General features: G+C 43.7%; 1 protein-coding gene across 7 annotated transcripts in view; it reads right to left on the bottom strand.

Moving 5' to 3' along the window:
* The window catches only part of LOC127000708 (DISP complex protein LRCH3-like), a 98,587-nt gene that overhangs the window by 44,679 nt on the left and 30,886 nt on the right, over window positions 1–23,022 (bottom strand). For all 7 annotated transcript variants that reach the window (XM_050864726.1, XM_050864725.1, XM_050864723.1 and 4 more), the window contains exon 2: window positions 415–559. In XM_050864726.1, the coding sequence (XP_050720683.1) occupies window positions 415–559 (145 nt within the window). The remainder of the gene's footprint in view (window positions 1–414; window positions 560–23,022) is intronic.

Below are 23,022 nucleotides of genomic sequence, written 5' to 3' on the forward strand. Positions count from 1 at the left end.
CTAGATCTAACCTGCCGTGACATAGCCTACTGTCTCTCGCTCTCTGCTAACTCTTTGGGTCGTTTTTTTAAGACATTTCATCGCCCAAGAACACTAATTTGAAAAAGGCTTTCGATGGAGTTGTGGGCATTTCCAGTAGTAGTTATATGACCCAGGCGATAGTGTGACCCTTCCTCTGTACCATGAACCTATAGAAACACTCATTAGAGCCCGATTGACCCCCTCTTTAACCTTTAGAAATAGATAATGTAAGAACCGAGTGTCTTGTAATACCACCTGGCAAATCAGTACCATCACCCAAGCAATGATACCAAGTCCGCGAGTCCACCCCTGAAGGATTAGGACCGCCATCTCTCGTGGAACCGACTACAGTATCTACGCATAAGTACCATTCTTCTTGGCGCGAGTACGTACCTGAGGTTGAGGTGCGTGAGGGCCTGCAGGCAGCTGAGGGACTCTGGCAGGTGCTTGATCACATTCTGGTATAGGTTGAGGGTCTCCAACGAGCGGTAGTCCGTCACCTCCGCGGGAACCTCACTTAGGCGGTTGCGGGATAAATCTGCGGGAAAGAGAAGAGAAATGGAGGTTAGACACTACATAGAGATTAGGGAGATAAGATGAATAGGTGAGAAAGTGAATAAATAAATGAAAAATAAAAAGCTAAACCAGCACACAAAAATACGAAATACACTTGAGTTATTGATGCAAATGGAGAAAACAGGAAAGAAAAAGATAACTGAAGGATATTGCAACAGTTGTGAAAAAAATAGATAGATATTGAGAGAGAGAGAGAGAGAGAGAGAGAGAGAGAGAGAGAGAGAGAGAGAGAGAGAGAGAGAGAGAGAGAGAGAGAGAGAGAGAGAGAGAGAGTATAGGGGGTACATTCATAACAAAAAAAAAGGAGGGGGGAGTGGGCAGACAATGCTAACCTATGAAAGGAGAAAGAGGAAGAAAGAAAGAGGCAGACATTAATTTCAACATAATGGAGAGAGAGAGAGAGAGAGAGAGAGAGAGAGAGAGAGAGAGAGAGAGAGAGAGAGAGACACACACACTAATTAACTCGAAGAAGAAAAGGAAAAAAGAACAAAAACTATTAACTCTCTCTCTCTCTCTCTCTCTCTCTCTCTCTCTCTCTAATTACCTTGCCAGTCACCGCTCAAGTGGATTATCTCTTGTCTTTTATCTTCTTTTCATCATTATTATTATTATTATTATTATTATTATTATTATTATTATTATCATCACCGGGTTAATTGAAGGGGAAAGGCCAAGACGATAAGAAGTTAATGTTTCCTTCCTCTCTCTCTCTCTCTCTCGCGCGCGCGCGCGCTGGAACGACAATTTAATGTGATTTCAGGATGTCGTAATAATTTGTTATCCTCCTCCTCCTCCTCCTCCTCCTCCTCCTCCATCAAGGTTAAACAAGAAAAGAAAAAGATGAAGAAGAAAGAGAAGACGAAATATTGTGAAGATGAATGATGATAGTTATGACAAGAAGAAGAAGAAGAAAAAGAAGAAGAAAAATAAGAAAAAGAAAAAAGAAAAGAAGAAAGTAAAAGAAAGGAAAGAAAGAAATAATAATAAGAAGAAAGAAGAAGCAGAAGAAAAGAAAAAAAAGAAGAAAAACAACATGAAAAAGAAAATTCGAGCTGGTCAAATCAACTCATCCAAAAAAAAAAAGCTACGAATACAATAAGTAAATAAGTCATTAGTAATCTAGTCACAATACACTACTTATCGCATCAAATCCCTAATAATTTTCATTTTAATCCGCTTCAATCCACTACCGTACCTCATCTCATAGCTTCCAATCCCTTACGCCAACCTAATCCGTTTCAATCCTCTGCAGATCACCTATTCTTATCGTTTCCAATCCCTTATAGCAGTTTAATCCACCTCAATCCTCTAACGTATACCTCGTCTCATAGCTTCCAGGCCCTTATAGCAGCTTAATCCTTTTCAATCCTCTATAGATCACTTCTTGTCGTTTCCAATCCCTTATAGCAGTTTAATCCACCTCGATCCTAAAGTGTACCTCAATCCTCTAACGTATACCTCGTCTCATAGCTTCCAATCCCTTACGCCAGCTTAATCCGTTTCAATCCTCTATAGATCACCTCTTCTTATCGTTTCCAATCCCTTATAGCAGTTTAATCCACCTCGATCCTAAAGTGTACCTCATAGAATCTAAAACCCCTTACAGCAACTTATCCGTCTCAATCCTAAAGTACACGTCATTCTGTATTTTCCTATCCTTGTACTACTCAATCCTCTAGTGGTAATCTTGTCGAATTTAACACCTTATAGCGAATAATCCGTCTCAATCCTTTAATGCACCTTATAGCATCCAATCCTTTATAGCAGCTTATCCGTCTTAATTCTCTGTAGTGCTCTCCGGCGCCGCTAGGGGAAGGGGTATGAGTATTTGTCTGGTAACACTGCTGACTCTCTTTTTTATTTACCTTCAAGAGGATTAATAAGAGGAATGAAAATAAGAGTAATGAGAAGAATACAGAGAAGAGTAAAGTGAGGGAGAATACTACTACGACCTCTACTACTACTACTACTACTACTACTACTACTACTACTACTACTACAACTACTACTACTACTACTACTATGACGACGACTATCATAAGAAGAAAAAACAACAGAAAAAGAACAAAAAGAGAAAGGAGAAAAAGAATGCGAAGAAGAAAAAGAAGAAGAAACAAGTAGGAGAAGAAGAAGAACAAGACCAAGAAGACGAAGACAAAGAAAATAAAGAATGAAAAAACAAGAAGACTAGAAGTATATCTTAAGACTAAAACACACCACCACCACCACCACATCCACCTCCACCTCCACCAAGCTTGTGGGAATCTTGCCGGAAACTGAGGAAGTGATAACGAGATAATGACAACGTCTCTCTCTCTCTCTCTCTCTCTCTCTGAATTAAGAACAAAGAAATCCTGAATGTGTGATAAAGTAAGAAAGCTCTCTCTCTCTCTCTCTCGGATGTTTACTATTCAGTCGCAGGAAAACCTTGAGCTTACTACGGAGAAGCCTGTGATTTCTCTCTCTCGCTCTCTATGGGGGAAGGAGAGAGGGAGGAAGTGAGGGGAGAGGAGGAGGATGGTCCAATAAGGATGGTTTCCTCTTCCTCTGAGAGAGAGAGAGAGAGAGAGAGAGAGAGAGAGAGAGAGAGAGAGAGAGAGAGAGAGAGAGAGAGAGAATTTTCTAGGATGACATCACAAGCGGGTTGGGTATTGCACACACACACACACACACACACACACACACACACACACACACACACCGTGTATATAATTAAGTGCTTCAAAAATATTATTCTTACTGCTGTTATCATTAATATTGTTCGTAGAGTCTAAAAAGTAGTTGTAGTAAAAGCAATACTGTAGTAGTAGTAGTAGTAGTAGTAGTAGTAGTAGTAGTAGTAGTAGTAGTAGTAGTAGTAGTAGTAGTAGTAGTAGTAGTAGTAGTAGTAGTAGTAGTAGTAGTAGTAGTAGTAGGGGTAGTAGTAGTAGTAGTAGTAGTAGTAGTAGTAGTAGTAGTAGTAGTAGTAGTAGTAGTAGTAGTAGTAGGGCGGGGTGGGGCCAATGAATTGCTTTGTGTAAGGATATGAGAAAAGATACCGCTCACAACGCAACTCTAATGGATGGAGGCCCGTAGTAGTTTAAAAAAAAAAAAGTAGTAGTAGTAGTAGTAGTAGTAGTAGTAGTAGTAGTAGTAGTAGTAGCAGCAGCAGTGGTGGTAGTAGTAGTAATAGTAGTAAGTAGTAGTAATAGTAGTAAGTAGTAGTAAAAGTAGTAGTAGTAGTAGTAGTAGTAGTAAAGTAGTAAGAGGAGGAAACATGGACGAGCAGGCAGCAGAAAGTCTATTGGCTCTTTGCGAGGCGTCGTGCTTTCAGTGATTTAATCAATCCGTCAAGGAAGGATAAAAGCACATCAGTAAGCACTCGTGGGTACGTTTAGTTCTTCCCGACGCAGCAAAGTGACGGTCAATGCGATTTTTAAAGGAGTTGATTGTTTCCGCACTAACCACTCCTGCAGGAAGGCTGTTCCAGTGGCGGACGACTCTTCGAAAAAAAACTCCTGCCGATATCCGTAAATCATCGCTTTGCTTGAATTGTTTTACCGTTGTTTCTTGTTCGCGGGTTATTTTGTAGCGTGAAGAGTTTGGAGGAGGAGGAGGAGTAAAAAATAAAATAAAAAAGTAGTAGTAGCAGCAGCAGTAGTTGTAATAGTGGTGGTAGTAGTAGTTGTAGTAGTAGTAGTAGTAGTAGTAGTAGTAGTAGTAGTAGTAGTAGTAGTAGTAGTAGTAAAAATAAAATAAAAAAGTAGTATTAGCAGCAGCAGCAGCAGTAGTAGTAGTAGTAGTAGTAGTAGTAGTAGTAGTAGTAGTAGTAGTAGTAGTAGTAAAACAATTATCTATTATTATTAACATTATTCTTATTACGATTATTATCATCTCGCTTTCAGGGTAATGATAAGCAACTAATACTAATTAATTAAAGTCACACACACACACACACACACACACACACACACACACACACATATTCATTCACTTGAATAAGCTTAACCCTCACCCCCCTTTCTCTCTCTCTCTCTCTCTCTCTCTCTCTCTCTCTCTCTCTCATTTAGTATATTCTTGTATAAAAGCGACAGAAAGCGAGAGTGAGAAGGAAGAGGAGGAGGGGGAGGAGGTGCGTCCCTAGCAACGGAGGTGAGAGGAAAGAGGGAGAGATGGAGGGAAAGGAGCCGGCAGAGGGTAAGGGAGAGAGAAGGGAGGGTCTCTCTCTCTCTCTCTCTCTCTGATCTGGTAACACTGCTTCACGCCGCTCTCCTCCTCCTCCTCCGTCTACCTTTCCCTTCTCCGTCTCCTGTTTTCTCTCTCCTCCTCTTCCTGTTCTCCTCCTCCTTCTCCTCCTCCTCCTCCTCCTCTTCTCTTCCTGTCTTCTACCCTGCCTCAACATCCTCCTCCACCTCTCATCTCCTTCCTCCATTCTCCTCTATCACCTTTCCTCTTCCTCCTCCTCCACCTCCTCCTCCTCCCTCGCAACACCTACAGCCGCCGCCGCCACCCGCCCACACACACACTCACACACACACACACACGTGGTACACATATTTTCCGATCACGTGCCTGTACACACACACACACACACACACACACACACACACACACTTTGTCTTAGCAAAATTAACTTCCTGTCTCTCTCTCTCTCTCTCTCTCTCTCTCTCTCTCTCTCTCTCTCTCTCTCATTTTCGTTTATTGATTCTCGCACGTTTGCTTCCTGTGTATGTGTGTGTGTGTGTGTGCAAAAAAACTAACCACACGCTTTTTATTCCGGAGACCTTCACACACACACACACACACACACACACACACACACACACACACACCTGTCACTTTTTACTACTACTGCAACTACTACTACTACTACTACTACTACTACTACTACTACTACTACTACTACTTCAATTCCCCTCTTCACCTGCCTGAGTGACTGAAGAAAATATAAAGAATAAACAAAAACAAAAATAATCAATCCAAAGAAGGGGAGGAAGAGAGGGAGAGAAGGGAGAGCGGGAGGGAGGAGAGAGGGAAGGAGGGAAACGGGGCGTGAGGGACTGGAGAGAAGGATAAACTAAATGAAGGAGGAGGAGGAGGAGGAGGAGGAGGGATAAAAGAGGAGAGTAAATAAGAACGTAATGGAGAAGGAGGAAGAAGGAAGAATGGAGGATGAATAGAAGGAAGAGAGGGAGAGAAGATGGAGGAAAGAATGGGAGGGAGGGAATGATGGAGAAAGAATAGATGGGAGGGGAAAAGAGAAGATGGAGAAAGGAATGGAGAAGTGGAGAATAGAGGAAAGGGAGAGTGTAGATGGAGGAATGAATGAAAGGGAGGAAAGAATGGGCAGAGGAAATGAAGAAGACATATGGAAGAGGAGATAAATAGGAAATTGAGTATAAGAATAAGAAGGAAGGAAGGAAGGAAGGAAGGAAGGAAGGAAGGAAAGAAGGGAGGGAGGGAACGAAGGAAGGAAGGAGAGGAAAGGAGGAACATAATAAAGAAAGGTAAACAAGAAGGAACGATGAAGGAAGGAATATGAGGAAGAAAGGAAGGAAGGAATATAAAAGGAAGAGAGGGAGGGAGGGAGGGAAAGAAGGACGGAAGGAAGGAAAGAAGGATGAAGGGAAGGAAGAAAGGAAGAAAGAAAGAAAGAAAAGAAGGAAGGAATAACAAAGGAAGGAAGGAGGGAGGGAAAGAAGGAAGGAAAGAAGGCAGGAAAGAAGGAAGGAAGGAAGGAATCTGAGGGAGATAGGGAAGGAAGGAATATGAAAGGGAGAGAGAGGGAGGGAGGGATGGAGGGAAGGAAGGAAGGAAGGAAGGAAGGATGGAAGGAATATGAGGGAGATAGGGAAGGAAGGAATGTGAAAGGAAGAGGAGGGAGGGAAGGAAGGAAGGAAGGAAGGAGGGAGGAAGGGAAGGAATAAGAGGGAGCGAGGGAAGGAGAGAGGTATGAGAGAAAGCGAAGTTGTTTAATAAGAAAAAAGTATAAGGCTAAAAATAGAAACACAGAGAGAGAGAGAGAGAGAGAGAGAGAGAGAGAGAGAGAGAGAGAGAGAGAGAGAGAGTGAGACTTTAAAGCTAGCGCAGCCGGCGAAACTCTACAGCCACACCCAGCAGCACTCTCTCTCTCTCTCTCTCTCTCTCTCTCTCGCTGTCTGTGCCTGAGTCTGGCTGGCTCTTCCTTTCTTCTCTCTCTCTGTATTCTTGTTTCGAGAAAAATCAACTATGAGAGAGAGAGAGAGAGAGAGAGAGAGAGAGAGAGAGAGAGAGAGAGAGAGAGAGAGAGAGAGAGAGAGAGAGAGAGAGAGAGAGAGAAACTGACAGACAGACAACACACACACACACACACACACACACACACACACACACACACACACACACACACACACACACACACACAGAGAGAGAGAGAGAGAGAGAGAGAGAGAGAGAGAGAGAGAGAGAGAGAGAGAGAGAGAGCGCCAGAGCCAGACGGTGTGTGTGTGTGTGTGTGTGTGTGTGCCGGGCGAACCACGTGGCCGGCACAAGGTAATCAATAGTATACACACACACACACACACATACACGAGACCTCCCCGGAGCTTTCCTTACTCTTGGGAGGGAGGGAAAGAGGGAGGGAAATAAGGGAGGATGGGAGGGACAAGAAGAGGGGAGAGAGGGGAAGGTAGGCAAGAGGAAAGGAAGGAACTGTAGGAGACGAAGAAGGGAAGAAGAGGAGGAAGAATACGGAGGGGAAATGTGGGGAAAGGAAGGAGAGAGGAAGAGAAGGGAGAGAATGAAGGAAGAGGAAGAATAAGAGAAGAGATAAGAGGGAAGAGGAAGGCGGGAGAGAGGAAGAAAAAAAAAGAGGAAGAGAGGCAGAAGGAAGAGGAAGAATAAGAGGAGAAATATAAGGGGAAGAGGAAGGAGGGAGAGGAGAAGAAAGGGAGAGAAGGAAGAGGAAGAATAGGAGAGGAAATATATAAGGAGAATGGAAGGAGGAAGAGGAAGAGAGAAGAGGGAGAATGAGAGGGAGAGGAAGAGATGACATATTAGAGGGAAGAAATAAGGGAGAGAAGGAACAAGAATAAAGGAGGGAGACAGAGAAGAGGAAGGAGGGAGAAGAGAAGGTAGAGAGGGAGAGGAGGAAAGAGAATGGAGAGAAGATGCAAGGAGGGGAAACGGGAGAATGCGTGAGGGAGGGAAATAAAAAGGGGAGGGAAGGGAGGGAGGGAGGGAGAAAAGAGGGAGGAAAGGGGAAGGAATGGAGGTAAAAAGGAGAGGTAAGAAAAGCATCATAAGGAGGAGGAGGAGGAGGAGGAGGAGGAGGAGGAGGAGATATGCATTGAAGAGGAAGAGATAAACAGACACGGAGAGAGGACGAAGAGGGAGGAGGAGGAGGAGGAGGAGGAGGAGGAGGAATGACCAAAGCGAAGGGAATAAAGAAAGGAAGAGAGAGAGAGAGAGAGAGAGAGAGAGAGAGAGAGAGAGAGAGAGAGAGAGAGAGAGAGAGAGAGAGAGAGAGAGAGAGAGAGAGAGAGAGAGAGAGAGAGAGAGACGAAGAGATGAGGGAGGGAAGGAGGAAGGAGGGAGAGAAGAGGGAGGAAAGAGAAGGAGTATGAAAGGAAGGAAGGAAGGAAGGGAGGGAGAGGAAGATGGAGAGATGAGAAGGAAAAAGAGGAAAAAATAAGAGAAGGAAGGAGGAGGTGGAGGAAGAGGAGAGAGAGAGAGAGAGAGAGAGAGAGAGAGAGAGAGAGAGAGAGAGAGAGAGAGAGAGAGAGAGAGAGAGAGAGAGAGAGAGAAAGGAGGCTGAGAAGGAGGGGAACAGAGATGGAAAATGAGATGAAAGGGAGGAGAGATAATGAGGGAAGGAAGAAGATGGAGGAAGAGGAAGAGGGGAGAAAAGGAAAAGGATAAAAGAAAAGAAAAAGGGAGGAGAAAATCAGGGAGGGAAGGAGGAGGTGGAGGAAGAGATGAAAAAGAGGGAGATGGAGAGGAACTGAGAATGAGCGAGAAAGGAAAAGGATAAAATAAAAGAAGAAGGGAGGAGAGAAAATTAGGGAGGGAAGGAGGAGGTAGAGATGAAAAGGAGGGAGACGAAGAGGGGAGTGGGAATAAGGGAGAAAGGAAAACGAATAGAGAAGAGAAAGGGAGGAAAGAAAAAAAACATAGGGAGGGAAGATGGAGGTAGAGGAGATGAAAAGGAGGGAGACCAAGGGGGACTGAGAACAAGGGAGGAAAGGAAAACGAAACAAGAGAAAGGGAGGAAAAAAAAGGGAGGGAAGATGGAGGTAGAGATGAAAAGGAGGGAGACGGAGGGGAGAGAGGGAGAAAAGGAGGAGGTAAAAAAAGGAAGTGAAGAATATTAAAGAAGAAATGAGAAGGATGAAAATGGAGGAAGAATGAGAAAGAGGAGGAAAAGGAAACAGGAGAGGGAAAAGGGAAGGAAGGAAGGTGGAGGAATGAGAAGGGAGACGGTGGGAGGCTGAAAAAGAGGGAGAAAAGAAGAGAGAAGAGAGGGGGAGGAAAGAAAATTAAGGAAGGAGGGGAGGAAGGAGGAGGAGAAGGAGGAGAGGAGGAAGAGATGAACAGATAATGGCTGTTGCAGGGAAAAGGGAAGGAAGGAGATGAGGAAGATGAGGGAGAGGAAGAAGATAAGGGAAATGAAGATGAGGGAGATGAAGGAGGTGAGGGAGAGGAAGGAGATGAGGGAAAGGAAGGAGATGAGGGAGAGGAAGGAGATGAGGGAGAAGATGAGGAGGAAGAGGAAGATGAGGGAGAGGAAGGAGATGAGGGAGAGGAAGGAGATGAGGGAGATGAAGGAGATGAGGGAGGTGAAGGAGAGGAAGGAGATGAGGGAGGTAAAGGAGATGAGGGAGAGGAAGGAGATGAGGGAGAGGAAGGAGATGAGGGAGGTCAAGGAGATGAGGGAGATGAGGGAGAGGATGAGGAGGAAGAGGAAGATGAGGGAGAGGAAGGAGATGAGGGAGAGGAAGGAGATGAGGGAGAGGAAGGAGATGAGGGAGAGGAAGGAGATGAGGGAGAGGAAGGAGATGAGGGAGGTGAAGATGAGGGAGGTGAAGATGAGGGAGAGGAAGGAGATGAGGGAGAGGAAGGAGATGAGGGAGAGGAAGAGGAGGAAGAGGAAGATGAGGGAGAGGAAGGAGATGAGGGAGAGGAAGGAGATGAGGGAGAGGAAGAGGAGGAAGAGGAAGATGAGGGAGAGGAAGGAGATGAGGGAGGTGAAGGAGATGAGGGAGAGGAAGGAGATGAGGGAGAGGAAGGAGATGAGGGAGGTGAAGGAGATGAAGGAACGAAAAGAGATGAGGGAGAGGAAGAGGAGGAAGAGGAAGATGAGGGAGAGGAAGGAGATGAGGGAGAGGAAGGAGATGAGGGAGAGGAAGGAGATGAGGGAGAGGAAGGAGATGAGGGAGAGGAAGGAGATGAGGGAGAGGAAGGAGATGAGGGAGAGGAAGGAGATGAGGGGGAGGAAGGAGATGAAAGAGAGGAAGGAGATGAAAGAGAGGAAGGAGATGAGGGAGAGGAAGGAGATGAGGGAGAGGAGGGAGATGAGGGAGAGGAAGGAGATGAGGGAGAGGAAGGAGATGAGGGAGAGGAAGGAGATGAGGGAAAGGAAGGAGATGAGGGAGAGGAAGGAGATGAGGGAAAGGAAGGAGATGAGGGAAAGGAAGGAGATGAGGGAGAGGAAGGAGATGAGGGAGAGGAAGGAGATGAGGGAGAGGAAGGAGATGAGGGGGAGGAAGAAGATGAGGGAGAGGAAGGAGATGAGGGAGGTGAAGGAGATGAGGGAAAGAAAGGAGATGAGGGAGAGGAAGGAGATGAGGGAGAGGAAGGAGATGAGGGAGAGGAAGGAGATGAGGGAGGTGAAGGAGATGAGGGAGAGGAAGGAGATGAGGGAGAGGAAGGAGATGAGGGGGAGGAAGGAGATGAGGGAAAGGAAGGAGATGAGGGAAAGGAAGGAGATGAGGGAGAGGAAGGAGATGAGGGAGAGGAAGGAGATGAGGGAAAGGAAGGAGATGAGGGAGAGGAAGGAGATGAGGGAGAGGAAGGAGATGAGGGAGAGGAAGGAGATGAGAGAGAGGAAGATGAGGAGACTAGAGGAAGGAGATGAGGAGACAAGAGGAAGGAGATGAAGGAGATGAGGGAGAGGAAGATGAGTGAGATGGAGATGAGTCAAAAGGAGATGAGAGAGGTGAAGGAGACGAGGGCAAGTGATGATGGAGGTAAGTTTCCCTCCCCCTTGGAGACAAAACAGCTGCATGGAGGAAAGATCCTCCAATTATGGTTATTCTTGCTGCATCCCCCACGGAGGAGGAGGAGGAGGAGGAGGGATACGGATGCTGGAGGGAGGGAGAGGGTAAGGTTGAGAGAGAGAGAGAGAGAGAGAGAGAGAGAGAGAGAGAGAGAGAGAGAGAGAGAGAGAGAGAGAGAGAGAGAGAGAGAGAGAGAGAGAGAGAGAGAGAGAGAGAGAGAGAGAGAGAGAGAGTAGAAAGATATTGTACCTCTTAAGGAGAAATGAGTCGAGAGGAAAATGAGGGAGGGAGAGAAAAGAGGGAGGAAAGAATGGAGGATGGGAGGGAAAGGGAGAGAGAGAAAGAGGGAGGGAAGGAAAGAGGGTAAGAGGGGAATTAGAGGGCTTAAAAGAGAGAGAGAGAGAGAGAGAGAGAGAGAGAGAGAGAGAGAGAGAGAGAGAGAGAGAGAGAGAGAGAGAGAGAGAGAGAGAGAGAGAGAGAGAGAGAGAGAGAATACTTGCCTTCCTGCCTCCCCTTCTTATTGACAAACGACTCGATAATGTGTGTGTGTGTGTGTGTGTGTGTTAGTAGTAGTAGTAGTAGTAGTAGTATAAATAATAAGAATAAGAATAAGAATAAGAATAAGAAGAAAAAGAACAACAACAACAACAACAATCAGATCTCACCCCTTGACACACACACACACACACACACACACACACACACACACACACACACACACACACACACACACACGTCCACCCAATGCCATGCCTAACTACAGTCTGACCCTTTCCTATTACTCCCTTTTACTCCCTTTTATACAACAGACGGAAGGGAGAATAAAGGTCCCTCTGTGTGTCATAAAGGGAGGCCTACACTCTGATTCCCCCCCTTAAACCCACGACCCAGGGCACAGGTGGGGGACAGGGAGACAGGGAGATAGGGAGATAGGGGGATAGGGATATGGAGATACAGAGATAGGGTATATTTCTTTCATTTTAGTAGAGGTGGTTTATGAGAGGGAGGGATGACGGGAAGGTAGCCGGGAGGGAGGGAGGGAAAGGGGAGAGGGAATGAGTGATTATGAATGAATGAATGAATAAATGAATAAAGGAGGTAAGGAAGGAAGGAAGGAAGGAAGGAAGGAAGGAAGGAAGGAAGCAAGGAAGGAAGGAAGAAAGGAAGTAAAGAAGGAAGGAAGGAAGGAAGGAGGGAGGGAGGGAGGGAGGAAAAAAGGAGGGAATGAATGAATGAATGAATGAATAAAGGAGGGAAGGAAGGAAGGTAAGGAGAAAGGAAGGAAGGAGGAGGAGGAAGGAAGGAAGGAGGGAGGGTGGGAGGGAGGGAGGGAGAAAGAGAGAGAGGGAGGGAGGAAAAAAGGAGAGGGAATGAATGAATGAATAAAGGAGGGAAGGAAGGAAGGAAAGGAGAAAGGAAGGGAGGAAGGAAGGAAGGAAGGAAGGAAGGAAGGAAGGAGGGAGGGAGGGAGGAAGAGAGAGAGAGAGAGGGAGGGAGGAAAAAAGGAGGGAATGAATGAATGAATGAATGAATAAAGGAGGGAAGGAAGGAAGGAAAGGAGAAAGGAAGGGAGGAAGGAAGGAAGGAAGGAAGGAAGGAGGGAGGGAGGGAGGGAGAAAGAGAGAGAGGGAGGGAGGAAAAAAGGAGAGGGAATGAATGAATGAATAAAGGAGGAAAGGAAGGAAGGTAAGGAGAAAGGAAGGGAGGAAGGAAGGAAGGAAGGAAGGAGGGAGGGAGGGAGGAAGAGAGAGAGAGAGAGGGAGGGAGGAAAAAAGGAGAGGGAATGAATGAATGAATAAAGGAGGAAAGGAAGGAAGGAGGGAAAGGAGAAAGGAAGGAAGGAAGGAAGGAAGGAAGGAAGGAGGGAGGGAGGGGAGGAAGGAAACGTAAGCTACAATAGGAAAAATATGTATAAATAGTTAAGAAAACAGTAATATGTATAAATTGCAAATATGATAATAAATAACCAAAAATAAGTATAAATAGGTAAAAATATGTATAAATAGGAATAATATACGTATAAATAGGAATAATATATGTAAAAATAGGGAAAAGTATACATAAATAGAAAAAATATGTACCGTATAAATTGGGAAAATATGCCTACACAGGAAAAATGTAAAAATAGGGAAAAATATGTAAATAGGAAAATATGTAGTAGGGAAAATATGTATAAATAGGAGAAAATATATAGAGAGGGGAAAATATGAATAAAAATGTTTAAATAGGAAAAAATATGTATAACTAGGAGAAAATATGTAGAAATAAAAATAAACAACAAAAATGTATAAATATGAAAAATAATAATAAATAAAAAAATAATAGTAACAATCTCAACATGAACAAAAGAATGATGGATGACTTACGACCTTTTTGATGGTGCAACAAAAACACCACCACCACCATCACCTCCACCACCACCACCATCACCTCCACCACCACCAGCAGGGCCTCTTCCGGTCCCCTTACACACACACACACACACACACACACACACACACACACACACACACACACACACACCAAAAACGAGTTCCCAGGTATTTCCACGTCAATCCAGTTCATTGTTGGGGAGGGGAAGTAGTAGTAGTAGTAGAAGTAGTAGTAGTAGTAGTAGTAGTAGTAGCAGTAGTAGTAGTAGTAGTAGTAGTAGTAGTAGTAGTAGTAGTAGTAGTAGTAGTAGTAGTAGTAGTAGTAGATCAAGAAGAAGAAGAAGTAGAAAAAGAAGAAGTAGAAAAAGAAGAAGTAGAAAAAGAAGAAGAAGAAAATGAGGAACAGGTTTGACAGTCATATTGCGAGTGCCAATACGACAGATTAATCCAAGAAAAGGTCAGGTAAGTTCATGGATAGTGAGGTGAGGAGTTGACACGTACAGGGCTACTGGCCTCTCGCAGACTCCTATGTTCTTATATTAGAAGATGAAGAAGAGGGTTTTGAAGATTGAAGAAGAAGAAGAAGAAAAGAAGAAAGAAGTAGATGATGATGATGAAAAAGAAAGATAGAAGAAGAGTAAGAAAGAAGGTAACGAAGGAGAACAAGAAACAAGAAGAACAAGAACAAGATAACGAAGATGAAGAAAAAAGAGAATGACGAAAAGATAACGTAGAAGATAACGAAGAAGAAGAAGAAGAAGAAGAAGAAGAAGAAGAAGAAGAAGAAGTAGTAGTAGTAGTAGAAGAAGAAGAAGAAGAAGAAGAAGAAGAAGAAGAAGAAGAAGAAGAAGAAGAAGAAGAAGAAGAAGAAGAAGAAGGGAAAGCTGAGGGCACCAAATCGGTTCTACTTTCTAAGAGAAGTTTTTAGTTTCTCTTCTTTAGATTCTTTGCACGGGCATCTCTCTCTCTCTCTCTGTTTATTTGCTTTCACATGTGTCTATATTCATGACCTGACCCCTCCCCCCCCTCGTGTGTGTGTGTGTGTGTGTGTGTGTGTGTGTGTGTGTGTTTCCACGCACACACACACGGCTGGCTGTGTTCTGAATATTAATTAAGGACATACTGCCTCACCCACCACCACCACCACCATCACCACTATCACCACCACCACCATTACCACCACCACTACCACTACTACTACAATCCAGGCAATAACACTAACATTTTCATCATTAAAACCACACACAGCACTATCTCATCACACACACACACACACACACACACACACACACACACACACACACATATTACAAGCCCTCCCTTCCTCGACCATTCCCTTGAGATCGGTTCCAACGCCATCAATCTCCCAGTCAGACCCCGTTCCCTATGTGCGAGCTCTCTATGAACCAATTTTACGGGTTAGTGGCTACGTCATATTAATAGTCCCTCAGTAATAGTACAGAGCAAATAGGACAAGAATGAAGTATGTGGGATTTAACTTTGAGGGATAATGTTTAGAAGCTGACGTTGTTTTTTGAGTTGGTAATACTTGACATTTCTTAGTAAGAGTATGGAGTAAATAGGTCAAGAATAAGTGGAGGGGGGTGACGTATGTGGGATTTAACTGGGGATAATGTTTAGAAGCTGACGTTGTTTTTTGAGTTGGTAATACTTGACATTTCTTAGTAAGGGAGAACTTGCAATATTAATAGTATGTCAGTAATAGTATGGAGCAAATAGGTCAAGAATTAAGTGAGTGGAGGTGACGTATGTGGGATTTAACTGGGGATAATGTTTAGAAGCTGACGTTGTTTTTTGAGTTGGTAATACTTGACATTTCTTAGTAAGGGAGAGCTTGCGAGAGGGAACGTGAATTAGGAAAAGTAGATAAATAGTGATGAATGAATGAAAAGTATATAGCAAAATGGCGTTGTTTTTCCTACCAAATGATTACTCTTTTATCATTAACCAAAGTAACCTCTCTCCCCTCCATCACCATCATCATCACCACCATCACTATCATCATCACCACCACCACCACCACTTGTCACTACTACCACCATTTGCCACCCCCACCATCACCATCATCACCACCACCAACCACCACCACCACAACCACCACCACCAGTCACTACTACCACCATCTGCCACTCCCACCACCACCACCCACCATCATCACCAACCCCCTGTCATTCCACCACACCCCCACCACCCTCCACCTGTTATCACCACCACCCACCATCATCACTACCACCACCTATCATCACAACACCCACGATCATCACCACTACCAACACCCAGGAACCATCACCACCACCTGTCACTCCCACCACCCCCACCATCACCACCACCGCCACACCCTTACCTGTCATTACCACCCCACCTCATCACCACCACCACCACCCCCGCCGAAGTCTTTATCGATGCCCATACACCCAAAGGTCAATGTCACGTGCGGTACGACACCACCACCACCGCGATGCCAGACCCACAAGTATGCGTCTCCGTCTGGCTGTCTGGCACCACTGTTTGTTGTTCTTGTTGTTAGTGGTGGTGGTAGTTTTGTTGTTCTTTTTTATGTTCTTGTTTTCCAATTGTATTTATTTTATTTTTCTTTCTCTTAAGTTGAAAATTTCTTCTTATTCTTTTTCTTCTCTTCTTTTTCTTCTATTCTTAACATTATTAGTCTTTTCTTTTTTATCTCCTCCTTCTCCTCTTTCTTGTTGATCTTTCTTTATCTTTGCTTCTCCTGTTTCCTCTTCTCCTCCTACTACTTCTTCTCCCTCTTATTATTATTATTATTACTATTATTACTATCATTATTATTATTTTTATTACTATCATTACCGCCGTTCATTTGTTTTTCTTCCTCCTCCACTATCTCCTCAGTCCTACGGTTACATCCTCCTCCTCCTCCTCCTCCTCCTCCTTGCTCACTCCAGGAATTGTTGACGCTTGTGTTGAGAGATGAGTCTTACGTTTTCTTCCTACTCTTTTTATTAAGTTTATTTTGTGCTTGAATTTATAGTTATTCCTGTATTATTTTGAAGCGTTTATTTTTCTTTCTTTCTTGGATGTTGCTATTAAAGTTTGTCTTGTTGTAATAGTAGAAGTAGTAGTAGTAGTATGTGTGTGTGTGTGTGTGTGTGTGTAAGCAGATGGCCACACCCGGATACCCACTACCATCACCACGACCACCACCTGTCATCACCCCCACCACCATCACCACCACCTGTCACAACCACCACCACCACCACCGCCGCCGCTAATCAAACTCAGCAAATTAATTCAGGCTCAGAGAAGTTGATGACAGTTGTGCTTTATGTCTCTCTCTCTCTCTCTCTCTCTCTCTCTCTCTCTCTCTCTCTCTCTCTCTCTCCTTTATGCTCAATTGTCTCCTTTTTTTACTTTTTTTCTCATATTACTTATCTTTGTGTTTCTCTCTCTCTCTCTCTCTCTCTCTCTCTCTCTCTTCTTTAAGCTCAATTTTCTCCTTTTTTAACTTTTTTCCTATTATATTACTTTTCTTTGAGTCTCTCTCTCTCTCTCTCTCTCTCTCTCTCTCTCTCTCTCTCTCTCTCTCTCTCTCAGCACCCTTCCTATCGACAGCATCACGGTAACATTGGAAAAACGTTCGCCTCATTTCCCTCTAAACGGTTATGGGTTCCCGCTAAAACGTTTAATGAGACCTCGCTTAGTACAGGATAGCACAGGATATGATAGGATAGGATGGGAGAATAGGAGAGTAGTTAGTGGGTCCAATCATAACCATAGGAAAACAATGATAACCAGGAACGTTTTGCTATAGACTGGTTAATAGGGAGAGCTTATGAGTAGAGTAGTTTCTTACCAGCTGAAGATAAATACTAATGGTCTGCAACGTTTGTGATTTACGAGAATGAATGAGAAATGGAAGGAAGAGGGAGAGGAAGGAAAGATAGTGAGAGAGGTGGAAGGCAGGAAAGAGAGGGAAGGAAGGAAGGGATAGAAGAAGAAACAGAAGAATAAGTAAGTAAAAGAAGATGAAATAGATGAGTGGATGGAAAGAAGGAAGGTACGATAAAATGAGGAAGAGGGAGAGGAAGGAAAGAAAGTGAGAGGGGCGGAAGGCAGGAAAGAGAAGAAAGGAATAGAAGAAAAATTAAATAGTAGAAAGAAGAAATAGATGAAAACGTGGAAGGAAAGAAGGAAGGCAGGACAAAATGAGGAAGAGGGAGAGGAAGGAAAGAGAGAGGTGGAAGGCAGGAATGAGAAGGAAGGAATGGAAGAAGGAATAGAAGAAAAATAAAATAATAGAAAGAAATAGATGAGAAAGTGGAAGGAAAGAAGGAAGGTAGAACGAAAAGAGGAAGAGGGAGAGGAAGGAAAGAAGTGAGAGGGGTGGAAAGCAGGAAAGAGAGGGAAGGAAGGAGGGAATAGAAGAAGGAATAGAAGAAAAATAATAGAAAGAAATAGATGAGAAAGTGGAAGGAAAGAAGGAAGGTATGATGAAATGAGGAAGAGGGAGAGGAAGGAAAGAATGTAAGAGGGGTGGAAGGCAGGAAAGAGAAGAAAGGAATAAAAGAAAAAGAAAATAATAGAAAGAAGAAATAAATGAGAAAGTGGAGGAAAAGAAGGAAGGTAGAAAGGAAGGATGACGAAATGATGATAGGAAGGAAAGGGAGAAAAGAAGGAGGGAAAGGAGAGAGAAAAGGAATGATAAAAGGAAGAAAGGAAGGAGATAATGTGAAGGGTGGAATGAAGAAACGAAAGTAAAAAAAGGAAGATAGGAAGGAGAGGAGAAGGGAGATAGGAAGGAGAGAAAGGAAAAAGGAAGATAGGAAGGAAAGAAAAAAGGACTGAAAAAAAAGGATGAGAGGAAGGAAATAATGTGAAGGGTGGAATGAAGAAACGAAAGTAAAAAAAAAAGGAAGACAGGAAGGAAAGAAAGGAGAAGGAAGACAGGAAGGAAAGAAAGGAAAAGGAAGACAGGAAGGAAAGAAAGGAGGACTGAAAAAAAGGATGAGGAAGGAAATAATGTGAAGGATGGAATGAAGAAACGAAAGGAAAAAAGGAAGATAGGAAGGAAAGAAAGGAAAAGGAAGATAGGAAGGAAAGAAAGGAAAAAGGAAGACAGGAAGGAAAGAGGAATGAAAAAAAGGAAGAAAGGAGGAAATAATGTGAAGGATGGAATGAAGAAACGAAAGGAAAAAAGGAAGATAGGAAGGAAAGAAAGGAGAAGGGAGACAGGAAAGACAGGAAGGAAGGAAATAGAAAGACAGGAAGGAAAGAAAGGAAGAAAAAAGAAAGAAAACAAAGTCAGGAAGAAAGAAAAAAAAACAATCAACCACACAAAAATAAGCGCTAATATACGAAAGATAAAACAAACAAAAACAAGAAAATATAGGAATGAAAGAATGAAAAATAAATAAATGAGGGAAGGAAGAAAACACGTTGCCACATTAAAACCGGTAAATAATATCCTGTTTTTTGTGTGTGTGTGAAGTCCATTATTTTTACTTGTTTATTAAGATTACCTGGCGTTGGGTTACCTGTGTGTGTGTGTGTGTGTGTGTGTGTGTGTGTGTGTGTGTGTGTGTGTGTGTGTGTGTAGAAAACGTTTGGTACAGCAGATTACAGTTTGAATGAAAAGTGTGTGTGTGTGTGTGTGTGTGTGTGTGTGTGTGTGTGTGTGTGTGTGTGTGTAGAAAACATTTGGAACAGCAGATTACAGTTTGGTTGAAAAGATAAGTCAGTCATAGAAAAATAAAAGTGTGTGTGTGTGTGTGTGTGTGTGTGTGTGTGTGTGTGTGTGTGTGAAAACGTTTGGTATTGCAGACAAAGCAGTGAAGATTTGAATGAAGAGATAAAAGTCAGCTCTGGGAAAAAAAAAAGACTGGTACAGCATATTAAGCCATGAACGAACTGATGAGTCTAGTGGGAAGAAAACGTTCGGTGCAGCAGACTAAGCAATAAACGTTTCAACTGGTGATGTGTGTATCGTGGAAAAAACGTTCGGTGCAGCAGACTAAGCAATAAACGTTTCAACTGGTGGTGTGTGTCTATCGTGGAGAAAACGTTCGGTGCAGCAGACTAAGCAATAAACGTTTCAACTGGTGGTGTGTGTCTATCGTGGAAAAAACGTTCGGTGCAGCAGACTAAGCAATAAACGTTTCAACTGGTGGTGTGTGTCTATCGTGGAAAAAACGTTCGGTGCAGCAGACTAAGCAATAAACGTTTCAACTGGTGGTGTGTGTCTATCGTGGAAAAAACGTTCGGTGCAGCAGACTAAGCAATAAACGTTTCAACTGGTGATGTGTGTCTATCGTGGAAAAAACGTTCGGTGCAGCAGACTAAGCAATAAACGTTTCAACTGGTGATGTGTGTCTATCGTGGAAAAAACGTTCGGTGCAGCAGACTAAGCAATAAACGTTTCAACTGGTGATGTGTGTCTATCGTGGAAAAAACGTTCGGTGCAGCAGACTAAGCAATAAACGTGTGAACTGAGGAAATGTGTCTATAGTGGTAAGAAAACGTTTGGTGCAGCAGAATAAGGAGTAAACGTTTCAATTGATAAAATGTCTGCAGTAGGAAAGAATCACGCTTGTTGCACCAGACTGAGAGAGAGAGAGAGAGAGAGAGAGAGAGAGAGAGAGAGAGAGAGAGAGAGAGAGAGAGAGAGAGAGAGAGAGAGAGAGATAGAGAGAGAGAGAGAGAGAGAGAGAGAGAGAGAGAGAGAGAGAGAGAGAGAGAGAGAGAGAGAGAGAGAGAGAGAGAGAGAGAGATAGAGAGAGAGAGAGAGAGAGAGAGAGAGAGAGAGAGAGAGAGAGAGAGAGAGAGAGAGAGAGAGAGAGAGAGAGAGAGAGAGAGAGAGAGAGAGAGAGAGAGAGAGAGAGAGAGAGAGAGAGAGAGAGAGAGAGAGAGAGAGAGAGAGAGAGAGAGAGAGAGAGAGAGAGAGAGAGAGAGAGAGAGAGAGAGAGAGAGAGAGAGAGAGAGAGAGAGAGAGAGAGAGAGAGAGAGAGAGAGAGAGAGAGAGAGAGAGAGAGAGAGAGAGAGAGAGAGAGAGAGAGAGAGAGAGAGAGAGAGAGAGAGAGAGAGAGAGAGAGAGAGAGAGAGAGAGAGAGAGAGAGAGAGAGAGAGAGAGAGAGAGAGAGAGAGATAGAGAGAGAGAGAGAGAGAGAGAGAGAGAGAGAGAGAGAGAGAGAGAGAGAGAGAGAGAGAGAGAGAGATTCTTAAAGAGGAGATGTAAACGGTTAAAACCAGTGTTACCAAGTCAACCACCGCTCATGATATTTACAAACACTCACCATTAACCTTCTCTCTCTCTCTCTCTCTCTCTCTCTCTCTCTCTCTCTCTCTCTGACATAGATGCACATATTATTTTTTTCACCCCAGCATCGAGACAAATCAAAGAAGCATAACATAAAAGGTAACACACACACACACACACAGGACAGGTTTTTTCGTCAGTTATAAGTAGGAAGAGGTAGCGGGAAGGAAGAGAGGAGGAGGAAGAGGAAAAGGAGGAGGAGGAGGAGGAGGAGGAGGAGGGTAAAGGGTACAGTTACCTGGGTCATGCGTACCTGTCTGCCGCCCTACCCGTCCCCCCTCCTACCCCCCCCCCTACACACACACACACACACACACACACACACACACACACACACACACACACACCTGAGTTAACCTAATCCTTCAAAATGACTCTCTACTGGTAACCTTACAATATAAAATTTCATTCATTCACCTATACTAATTCATTCATTCGTCAGTCAGTCTCATTCATTCACCTAATTTTCTTTTATTAATTGATTTCTTTACTCGTATATTCACGCATTCATTTACTTTATCGTTCATAATAAAGAAATGACAGTGAGTGAATAAATTAGTGAATAGAATAATTGAGTGGAGAATGAATGAATGAATGAGATAGTAAATGACTGACTGACTGACTAAATAACTAGCTGACTGACTGACTGGATGAATGACTGAATGAATGAATGAGATAGTACGTGGATGTGTATATGAGTAAGTGAGGAAAGGTGAGGGAGAGGGAGGGAAGGAAAAAAAAGATAAAGGGAAGGGAATGTCGAGGAAAGGAAAGGAAAGAAAAAGAAAAGAGAAATGTGAGGAAAGATAATGGAAGGGAAGGGAGTGTCGAGGAAATGAAAGGAAGGAAAAAGAGAAAGGTGAGGAAAGAGAGGAAAGATAAAGGAAGGGAAGTGAGCTGAGGAAATGAAAGGAAGAAAAGAGAAAGAGGAGGAAAGAGAGGAAAAATAAAGGAAGGGAAGGGAATGTCGAGGAAAGGAAAGGAAAGAAAAAGAAAAGAGAAAGGTGAGGAAAGAGAGGAAAATAAAGGAAGGGAAGTGAGTTGAGGAAATGAAAGGAAGGAAAAGGAGAAAGAGGAGGAAAGAGAGGAAAAATAAAGGAAGGGAAGTGAGTGTCGAGGAAATGAAAGGAAGGAAAAAGAGAAAGAGGAGGAAAGAGAGGAAAAATAAAGGAAGGGAAGTGAGTGTCGAGGAAAGGAAAGGAAGGAAAAAGAGAAAGAGGAGGAAAGAGAGGAAAATAAAGGAAGGGAAGTGAGCTGAAGAAATGAAAGGAAGGAAAAGGAGATAGAGGAGGAAAAAGAGGAAAAATAAAGGAAGAGAAGGGAGTGTCGAGGAAGGGAAAGGAAGGAAAAAGAGAAAGGGGAGGAAAGAGGGGAATGATAAAGGAAGGGAAGGGAGTGTCGAGGAAAGGAAAGGAAGGAAAAAGAAAAGAGAAAGGTGAGGAAAGAGGAAAAATAAAGGTAGAGAAAGGAATATCGAGGGAAATAAAATGAAAAGATAAAATAAGGAAAACGAAGAAAAGAAAAACGAAAGGCGAAGTAAAACGTAGTAGAGGAAGGAAGGAAAAATGAGACAAGGGAAGCATTCTGATTGGAGGAAACAGAGGACACCTTCAGCCTACCTGGGGCCTCTTTTCTGTGACGTCACGAACACACACACACACACACACACACACACACACACACACACCATTCAGGAACCCAAACATAAATACAAAGGCAGAAAGAGGAAGAGGCCGAAGAGGAGGAGGAGGAGGAGTGTATGAAATAGAAGAAGAAGAAGAGGGAGGAGGGAGAAGAGGAGGAAGAGGAGAGAGAGAGGAAGTAGAGGAAGAGGAGGAGGAGGAGGAACAAAAGGAGGAGATCAGTGGAGGTCATCTCAGTCAAAGGAAACCAGTGCCTGCTCTTCTTCCTCCTCCTCCTCCTCCTCCAATAACTCTTCCTTCTTCCCTCCCTCCCCTCCTCCACCTCCTTCACTTACCCATTCTCTTCCTCATCTTCAGGGTCAGTGAGGTCCTATCGTGATTGAAGGAGGAGGAGGAGGAGGAGGAGGAAGAAGAAAACAAGGAGAGGAAAGAAAAGAACTGCGCAGAAAATTGTGAGAGAGAGAGAGAGAGAGAGAGAGAGAGAGAGAGAGAGAGAGAGAGAGAGAGAGAGAGAGAGAGAGAGAGAGAGAGAGAGAGAGAGAGAGAGAGAGAGAGAGAGAGAGAGAGAGAGAGAGAGAGAGAGAGAGAGAGAGAGAGAGAGAGAGAGAGAGAGAGAGAGAGAGAGAGAGAGAGAGAGAGAGAGAGAGAGAGAGAGAGAGAGAGAGAGAGAGAGAGAGAGAGAGAATCATCAGTGGGGGCCTGTGTTTTCTCCCTTCCTTCCTTTCTAAGATTCTAAGGAGGAGGATGAGGAGAGAGAGAGAGAGAGAGAGAGAGAGAGAGAGAGAGAGAGAGAGAGAGAGAGAGAGAGAGAGAGAGAGAGAGAGAGAGAGAAGAGAGAATCATCAGTGGGGCCCAAAGCCCTCTTC

Source organism: Eriocheir sinensis, chromosome 19, assembly GCF_024679095.1.
Source record: "Eriocheir sinensis breed Jianghai 21 chromosome 19, ASM2467909v1, whole genome shotgun sequence".
Taxonomy (NCBI): domain Eukaryota; kingdom Metazoa; phylum Arthropoda; class Malacostraca; order Decapoda; family Varunidae; genus Eriocheir; species Eriocheir sinensis.